Source organism: Miscanthus floridulus, chromosome 9, assembly GCF_019320115.1.
Source record: "Miscanthus floridulus cultivar M001 chromosome 9, ASM1932011v1, whole genome shotgun sequence".
Classification (NCBI taxonomy): Eukaryota; Viridiplantae; Streptophyta; class Magnoliopsida; order Poales; family Poaceae; genus Miscanthus; species Miscanthus floridulus.
Genome location: NC_089588.1, coordinates 136,815,383 through 136,825,507, shown reverse-complemented (window position 1 = coordinate 136,825,507; position 10,125 = coordinate 136,815,383). Strand labels below are relative to the sequence as shown.

Genomic DNA, 10,125 nt, shown 5'->3' with positions numbered 1-10,125 from the left:
GGCGGAGAATGGGGGAGGAACAGGCAGGGTCGAGGAGGCATGGGCCCCACGGTGCAGCAATCTAGCATGGGCAGGCCAGGTTGGGTGAACAAGAAGAGGGGCGATAATGGATAAAGAAGAGAGGGAATTAGTAGGTAGATAAGGTTTGAGTGGCTTTCATCCATTTCTAGATACAACAGAACACCAGCCTTCTACGGAAATGGCACACAACTTGTTGGCAGCTGGTGCTTCCATCTGCCTATGGAAAGGCCACAATGATTATTCCAGGTGAACAAAATGAACATGGATTTCTAATTTTGCCTTTCTCCGCTATTTTCCGATAGTTGGCTGTGTAAAACATGAAAACCGGGTGGGAATGAGTGGAAACCATGGGTCAGGCACTACTGTAGTCAGCCCTTTAAGAGGTGGCTGTAAATGGTTTGTAGAGACGACTGCTCTAGGTGTCTCTATCTGTACGTATATATCTAGAAATTATAAATCATGCTAGAAATAGGAACAAATTATTTTAACCAGAGAGAGGCCCACCAGCCAGCCCCCACGATCACAGGTTACAAGTTATGTGATTTTTCACGCGCACGCGGCCGCAGGGGGATCAAACTAGGTTACAAGTTATGTGATTTTTCACACGCACGCGGCCGCAGGGGTATCAAACTAGGTTACAAGTTATGTGATTTTTCACACGCACGCGGCCGCAGGGGAATCAAACTCAGGACCTCAAGCTTGCTTCCTTGACCACCACCCCTTAAAGTGACTTGTGACTAAGTAGCTTGTATTTACTTTAGTGAATATTATAATACATATAGAAGACCCTAAACAAATTCAGATTAAAAAACTTTGAACTAAAAAGTTTTAGATCTTTTCAAGTACTATAACTTTGGTTTAGGTTGTTTCTCAATCCAAGGTACCTTTAAATATTGAAATAAAATGAATTTCGAAATACGAAACTTAAAATAGAATTGTTAGACACTAAATTATTTTTCATGGAAAAGTAGTCACCTAAAAAATTGCAACTCCCTTTGAGTGTTGCAGCTTTGGTTTTAAATAGTTTCTTCATCAGACGTTATTTGATTTTATTAAAAAATTATATGAAAACTTAAAACATAATTGCAGGCCTTAAAATTTTTCTATTGGAATAATCATCAACTGCAAAGTTATATATGTCTTCAGGTACTACACATTTTATAAAATGTTTGTCTTCATCCAGCTAAATTTAGAAAGTTATTAATTTTACTATGCCATATATATTTTTAAAGGCGGGCCAAATATTCAACTGCCTCTAAATTCATTTCTAGAGATGGCTGGAATTTATTTCTTGCTTCCTCTACAAATTTATTGATTTCTAAAGGCAACTAGTAAGCCAAACCACCTATGAAAATGACGTTTTTAGAGGTCATTCGGTTTGCTAGCCTCCTCTAAAAATAGAGGACATTTCTAGAGGCTGTTGGAAAGCCCATCTGCCTTAAAAATGTAATTTAGAGGCAGGCCGGCTTGAAACCATTTTTAGAGGCAGATTTTGATAGAACCGTCTCTCCCAAAAAATGGAGAGTTCGCTAAAAATAATTCCTGTACTAGTGAAGGCAAGGGGGCACATTGACCGATGACGAGCTCAGAAAACACGCGTGCATATCTGTACGTCGCCGAGGAGATGTGCCAAATAATTGTCTCTTTCGGAAGTTGTTTTTAAATAGCTCTCGGAGATGCTCTTCGTCCAAACTTGTTTAGGTGTTGCGTTCGGTAGGAACCAACCACGTTAGAGGCCACGCAATGACCGATCCATATGGCAGTACAGGTATATATATATATATATATATATATATATATATATATATGTCCACCTATCAACATCATTTCCTCACCCGTTATGTTTTGATTCGCTGGGTGCCCATAACTACTCTTTTAACTGCTCGGAAACCCCTGCCTTCTCCTTGCTTCTGGCACTGTTCATTTTTCTTTTTTTTGTCCTTTCTTTTCTTTCCCTTTTCGGTTTCCTTTTTCCCCTCTTTTAATTACTTGCTTCTGGCACTGTTCATTTGCATTTTGTTCCCACGTCCGGCTGCTGTTCACCTTTTCTTTTTCTTTTTTTCTTTTTTGTTTCTCTTTTTTCTATTTTTTTTTTGCTCCTCCGGGCTTTGGACGTTATTTGGTACTGTTCAACCCTTTCGTTCCTCCCCTACGCCGCGCGGCAGAGCCCGCGAATCTGTCTAGTGGCTGTAATCCGGGTGGAGAATTTTATATCCCCATTTAGTGTCATATGTGCGCATGCACTAGAGATTCCACGAAGGGAAACGTTAGGTACAAGATACAATGATCAACTTGGACCAGACAATAATGGACACTCTTCATGCATGTTTCGTTACTGCTGTGAGCGTGCTAACCTTGCAACAACGCCAAATGTGAAGGCAGAAGACATAATAATGTTGACCACTGGACAAATACGTACGTGGCATTACGGATCGGTCAAAGTCCGTCGTCCACCCGCACGCCTAGAAGGTCCTAAAGCGGGTGTAGCACTCACAAACTCAAATTTCACATATAACTATAAATAAAGGGTATAATCTTAAACAGCAAACAGCGGCAAGACAACTCCGATCTTCATGTGAAGCCTCCAATTCCACAGGGACAACTGACTGGTTGATAACAAGATTAATTCCTCCAAAATCTAGCAATCTGGTACCCATCCGGGATTTTTTCAAAGATTTAAAAATTAAAGCAAGCATAAGTACATGTTGTACTCAACAAATATAACATGGGGTTCATGAGGCTTAAAAGGCTGACACTAGTTTAACTACGATTAGCTTTTAATGAGTCATCTTTTAGCAATTGGATAGCAACAAGTTTATTCACAAGCCCATTTAAACACATGATCAGGTAAACATAAATAATGAATAGCATAAACAGTAATCATTAGTGATCATCTTTCTCATAAGTATCATCATTGTTCATCATCTATTCCATAAGGGTCCAAAGCCGCCCGTGACTGTGAACACGACTGATATACCAGTTTTGCACTCTGTAGATGTTGTACACTTTCACCGTGAGTTGTGATTTACCCTTTCGCCCAATCCGGCCAACCTCTTGATCCACTACCAAGGAAGGTCGACAGAGTTCACTATGAAGCCTTTCAAAAATTCGTCTAACAAGTTAGGGCCATTATATTTACTCGGCAAATAGATTTAGAGCTCTCCTTCCCGATGGCACAATGATGCGCAGCCTATACACAAGGGGACAGAGGCCACACTATACCCGATTCGTCAAGACATTCTTACGCCAATAAAGGTAACCACTAACAAGCTAGAAAAGGTCCTCATACTGAGCTAAAGCCAGAGCCATGTAGCCCTCACAGTTTGTAACACCCTAAAATTTGCATGGTTTTAAAATAGGAGAAAATGATTTAATTATGCATTTTGTGAGCATTTAAATTTAGGAAAATAATAACTTTGTTAAAAATAAAATCAAATATAGGACTACATACATGTATGTGCATACATGCTGCTGCATATTTATTTTGTGATGGTTTGGTTTGATTGAAATTTGTAAAAGAATTGAATTTGAGATTAAATTGGATTTCCAAAAATTCTTCCTTTCACGGCTTTCGGCCCGAGTTAGCAGCCCAACTTGGCTTGGTTTCCGTCTTAGGCTGTTATTCACCCCCTCTGGTCGCCTGGCCACCATTTCAGTCCTTCACAATGACTCAACCGTGACCAAGGAGATACGGCCCACCTTGTATGGTCAATGACGAAACTGAAGCTGTTACTAGAAATACACGTTTTGTACAGTCCATGTTCATAAACTTTTTACCTTCCACTAGTAGGAATTATACTTTCCACAACGGACTACTTTATAAGTCATGAGGCCAAATACAGTAGTCAAGCACTTTTTCTTGGTGCGCAACTTTTATTGGTTGCCAGCTCTCTCATGCTCATTAAGTATAATAGTCAAGATTATATTTATAGCCAGGCACGAAAGAGAAGGTGGGTCAAGAAAATGCCACTTAACAAAGTCACGCTGACACTTTATATTGGTAGCCATAGTATCAACCACAAGAAAATATTTTAACTACTTGATTTTTTATAACAAAATGGGGCTCGACTCCCTGTGGAAGCTAATATTTTAGAATTTAACAGCTTTTGTGCTTTGAGTGTGATCGACGATATTTCCATTGAGAGCGAGGCTCCTATAATGACTTTGTCAATTTCGAGAATTTACCGGCTTAGCCTTCGAAGGTGCTCATAGGGGTACGGTTTGCGTGCGTACGTGCGTTCATAGTGACCGGTGTGCTTGCGTTGTGTGTGTCTGTGCTATACTTTGTAATCTCAAAAAAAATATTGAGGAAGGAACTATGTGCATCTAAATCCGTAGAATCTGTGCATCAGTTTCAGCACCACTACTCATTTTCTCTATTGCTCTGGTAAAAGGACTTTCAAAAGCACTGTTAATATCTTGCTTTGTTTTCTCTGCCACTCACCGTCAAAAGTTGGTTCTCTTTCTCAGCTGCTCGTACCACTCAGGGCTCTATATAAAGTGCAAGTATATGGCGCAGCACAATCAAGAATCATCGCACCCATAGCATTGAAGCGTCCACTAGCAAAATGGTTATTGTAGGAGCCACAAACAAGCCCTTGCTTCTGCTTGTAGCAATGGTCATCTTGTTTGCATGTGCATGTTCCGTAGCCACATCCACAATCCGTAACGCATCAGAAACTGACCGACAAGCCCTTTTGGGCCTAAGGTCACGGCTCTCTGATCCAGCTGGAGCCTTGGACTCGTGGAGAGATGACTCACTCTCATTCTGCGATTGGCGAGGGGTGTTCTGCAGCACCCGGAATGCACCTCGCGTCGTATCTCTAAACCTTTCAGCCCTGAACATCACCGGAAGCTTATCTCCATCCATTGCTCACCTTCGTTTCATACATAGGATCGACATATCTTACAACCAAATCAATGGCTATATACCTCCAGAGATTGGCAATCTAACACGTCTGAGTATCCTCGACCTAAGCATGAACTCCATCACCGGGGTGATTCCAGCTTCCATATCTTTCTGTACCCGCCTCCAGGTTATCAGGCTAAGGAACAACTCAATCGAAGGTGAGATTCCCCAAACTCTTGCTAACTTGCAGTTTCTTCAAGAAATTATTCTTAGCAATAACAAACTTGGTGGAAGCATTCCTTCTGGCATTGGTTTGCTTCCTAGACTCCAATTTCTGTTTCTCCCCAGTAACAATCTGTATGGTAGTATTCCTGAGTTCTTGGGAAGTAGTTCAGCACTCTCCATGGTGGTTGTGCGGAACAATAGCCTAACTGGTGGCATTCCACCTATGTTGGCAAATTGCTCAACACTCTACTACCTTGACCTCATGAGTAACAAGCTCACTGGAAACATCCCTTCTACTCTCTTCAACAGCACATCTCTTCTTCACATAGACCTGTCAGATAATGGTTTTTCTGGGCCCATCCCATCATCATCCTTGATGTATTCACCTCTGCAGTATATTAGCTTAACAAGAAACAACTTCTCAGGAGTTATACCCGCCACGCTTGGAAACATGTCCTCCCTTATCATCCTCCTTCTGGCTGAAAATAATTTGCAAGGAAGCATCCCTGAACATTTAGCTAGAATTCCAAGATTGGAGGTACTAGACTTGGCTTATAACAACTTGTCAGGCCGGGTTCCACGAATTTGTTTTAATAGCACGTCACTCACTTATCTTGGTCTTGGTGAAAATGAACTTATCGGAACAATTCCAAGTGATATTGGCTACACTCTTCCAAACATCCAAACATTGGTCATGGAAGGAAACCATTTTGGTGGCCCACTCCCAGTGTCTCTGGTTCATGCTTCCAACCTCCAAGCTTTGGAACTCCGTGATAATGCATTCACTGGAGTCATTCCTTCGTATTGGTCATTGCCCAGCTTGACTCAGTTAGACCTTGGTGCAAACAATCTTGAGACAGTAGATTGGAGTTCCTTGTCTTCAACAACAAGCTCGAACATGCTGCAGATGATATATTTAGACAATAACAATCTTCAAGGATCAGTACCGAATTCCATAGGGAATCTTTCATCTAACTTACAACAATTGTTTCTAACAGAAAATAATTTTAGTGGAAGCATACCTTCTGAGATAGGAAACCTTGGAAATCTCACTGTTCTTCAACTGGAAGGAAACAGATTCTCTGGAAGAATTCCTGAGACGCTTGGAAATCTAGGAAGGTTGTTTGTCTTCAGCTTGGCAAACAATATACTTTCTGGTAGAATCCCGGAATCAATTGGAAATCTTGAAAGCTTAAGTGAGCTTTATCTCCAGGAGAACAACTTGAGTGGTTCAATACCTCCAGGCATTAAAGGTTGCAAGAATTTAATGATGCTGAACTTGTCACATAATGTTCTCCAAGGAAGCATCCCACCTGAAATCCTATCCATTTATTCTCTTTCTAAAGGCCTGGACTTGTCATATAATAAACTCACTGGATCCATATCATCTAACATTGGTAGACTGATTAATCTTGGCTTCCTTGATATTTCCAACAACCATTTATCTGGAGTGATTCCTCACACACTTGGTGACTGCATTCTATTGGAATCCATTCACTTAGAGGTGAATTTTTTTTATGGGAGCATCCCCCTATCCTTTTCAAGCTTAAGGGGCATCACCAAGATGGATCTATCTCAAAACAACTTATCTGGTGAAATCCCAAACTTTCTTGAGACGTTTAGCAGTTTGCAGCTTCTTAATTTGTCATTCAACAACCTCGATGGAGTTGTACCTACAGGTGGTCCATTTAGCAACTCAAGCAGGGTTTTCTTAGAAGGGAACAAGATGCTATGCACAAGAGACCCAATCCTACAGTTACCACATTGCATGTCAACAATATCTAATAGAAAGAGGACTTCCTACATTATATTGATAGCAGTTCCACTTGTCAGTGCTGTGACCATCTTAGCTGCTTTCGCTGCAATCATTCTTTTGAAGAAGAGATTTCGTAAGAAGAAGCTTGTTCAAAGGTCACTCGAGGGTTTGAAGAAGTTTTCATATTCTGACATAGCTAAGGCAACAAACGAATTCTCTTCAGACAACCTTGTTGGAGCTGGGAGATTTGGAATTGTCTATAAAGGTATATTCAAGTTTTTGGCACACCCTGTTGCAGTTAAGGTGTTCAAACTTGACCAACTTGGGGCACTAAAAAACTTCTTTACTGAATGTGAGGTGTTACGAAGCACTCGGCACAGAAATCTTATACGGGTGATTAGTTTGTGCTCAGGCTCGGACCAAATGGGAAATGAGTTCAAAGCCCTCATTCTTGAGTATATGGGAAATGGTAACCTCGAAATATGGCTGCATTCAAATGGGCTGTCAGAAACAAAGAGAATGCTATTAGATCTAGGTTCAAGGATAATGATAGCCATAGATATAGCTGCAGCCTTGGACTATCTCCACAATTGGTGCACGCCTCCTCTAGTTCATTGTGATTTGAAGCCAAGCAATGTTCTTTTGGATGATGATATGGTTGCTCACGTTAGCGACTTTGGATTAGCAAAGTTTTTGCACGACCATTCTTCAGTGAACCTTAATAGTTCAAGAAATATTATTGGACCAAGAGGTTCAGTTGGATACATTGCACCAGGTAAGAACTTATTCATATGATTTTGATATATGTCCCTTGGTCAGCCTTAGTGGAAGTAATTAATTTATCACGCGTTCTCAGATATTTTGAAAATAATAGGGTTTTCATGCAATACCATTCCTTAAGATAATTTCGTATGCTACAATAATTTGATTTTTTTGTATTACATTATTTATGCAGAATATGGAATGGGCTGTGAAATTTCAACAGCAGGTGACATTTATAGCTATGGAGTTATTCTATTAGAAATGATTACAGGAAAGCATCCAACAAATGACATGTTTAAAGATGGCCTTAACCTTCACAATTTTGTGGAGCATGCATTTCCACACAATATTTGTGAGATTTTGGACAGCAGTCTCATTCCGTTTCATGATGCAGCAAGTCATGACAATGAAATTGAGAATCAAACACTCAATGGTATTCAAAACTGTATCAAAAGGATGGCACAACTGGGCCTAATGTGTTCTGTGGACTCACCGAAAGATCGTCCGGCAATACAGGATGTTTACACTGAAATCATTGCAATTAAAGAAATGTTTTTAGAATCACAGTGTTGAGAGAATGGAAATATTGATTTACGCGGTGCTTGTCCATCAATGCAAGCTCCTACGTATGCTAGAAGTTTTATTAAAAGTATAAGAATTAGAAGTTCATGTTTTGTACCTACAACAAATCAAAATTTCTTACCTTTGTGACAGACCAAGATCCTAAGGGTTTTCCATAGGACCGACTACCCGGCTAGGAGATGGGCTGGCCCAAGGGTTGGCTAGATGGCGCGGAACAAGGTGGCGTGTTCTCCAAGGCTACAAGGACTGACCTAGTCGGATTATAGGAAAGCTAGTCTCTATAATATAATTAGGACTCTTCTGTTGTAACCGACTAGGACTAGATCAATGCACCTTCTCTCTGGACTATATAAAGAGAGACAGGGGCATCCCCTTGTAACATCATCATACAAAACAATCCAATGCAAGGCAACACGCCTAACTGGACGTAGGGTATTACGCTATTCAGCGGCCTGAACCAGTATAAATCGATGTCTTTGCGTTCACCATCTAGTTGAGCATACGTCGAAGCCCACCTAACATCGTTCCGGGTAGCCCTGTAACGTGTTGCCAGTCATTAGACACCAACACTTTGTGCAAGTCTCTCTCTGTGCATTTTCTGATATTATTCAGATGTCATACTCTGTAATACTTTTTTGGGTATCATATGTTTATCAATTACCTTATATATTTTTCCTCATCATATTAGTTTACAAAGTGCATGTCCAATGCATGCTCCTACAGATCTCACATGCCCTCATGTCCTTCGAGGCCTAATCTTGGTTAGATGGACTTTGCTTCTGTGCTTCTTATAAAAGTGCTCAACTAAGTCTACTTCTCTACAATCTAGCAATATGAACCAGAAAACACGATGTTGCATTGTTGGGTTCGTATCAGCACCAAGTGGCATAAACCTTCTCATAAAGATGAAATAATCACCAAGAGTGATACAAAACTATCGTTGTAAATAGCGCCAACACTAGTGCTCTGCATCTGGTTCTCAAGTGCTTAGAACATATGGTTGAGTTCCTCACTTTGAGACAATAGTGATGGAAAGGAAAGGCCCTGTTATTTGAATCTTTGCTTACGTTAATTGAAATTTCAAACCATATATTTTAGCATATCATTGTGAAGAACTTTGGATTTGACGTAGCACATATCGTGGGACTATAGTTGACAAGATAATACTTCCAAACCATTACTTTAAATGAGTTCTCTAGGATTTTTTTTAAATCATTTTGGAGCCAAATAGCTTTGCCGCATTAGGGGAGATTTTCATCTCGAAACCACAAAAGCTTTGATGCCTAATATAAGAAAAAATGGCGTTTACTTGATTCATAGCATCAACACAAAAAATATATGACTTTTGCAGCTGTGGTCAGTTTTGAATTTGCAAAAGGGGTTAATACATGAGCTATTCTACCATAGCCAGTGGCTGGTTCAGGACCATCCAGGTAAATCATGAACCCCAAATCGAGTCCTCTAGCTAAAACTGTGGGAATGTACTTTACGAAGGCACCCCTACCGTGGATTCACTGTAACATTCTAAAATTTGCTCCTTTTGAAATAAGGTTAAAAATGATTTAATTATGTATTTTTATGCTAATGAAATATAGGGAAATATTAATTTTTCATTCAATTAAAATTCATCATAGGGTTAGCAACCTTATTGATGCATTCATGTTGGTTAATGTGTTTTATTGTGATGCATGGTTTTGATCTAAATCCAAAATGAATTCAAATTGCTTTTGAAATGATTTGAAAGTGCTTTGAAATAAAAGAATAGAAAATAAAAAAGAAGAAAAACCTCCCTCCTGCCCTTCTGGACTGAAGGCCCAGCCGGCCCAGTCCTCACTCCTCTCATGTCTCCCATTCCGCAGGCCTAGAGCACCCTCACCTCGCGCGGCCCAACAAGCTGGCCCAACCAGGCCGAAGCCCAAGCTTTTGCTCC

General features: G+C 40.3%; 1 protein-coding gene across 1 annotated transcript; it reads left to right on the top strand.

The window, feature by feature from the left end:
* The first annotated feature begins 4,562 nt into the window (after positions 1 to 4,562).
* On the top strand, positions 4,563 to 8,646 carry LOC136483043 (probable LRR receptor-like serine/threonine-protein kinase At3g47570). Its single transcript, XM_066480159.1, has 2 exons — positions 4,563 to 7,626; positions 7,807 to 8,646. Exons 1-2 carry the CDS (start codon positions 4,590 to 4,592, stop codon positions 8,184 to 8,186), a joined length of 3,417 nt encoding a protein of 1,138 aa, XP_066336256.1. The 5' UTR covers positions 4,563 to 4,589; the 3' UTR covers positions 8,187 to 8,646.
* The last annotated feature ends 1,479 nt before the right edge of the window (positions 8,647 to 10,125 follow it).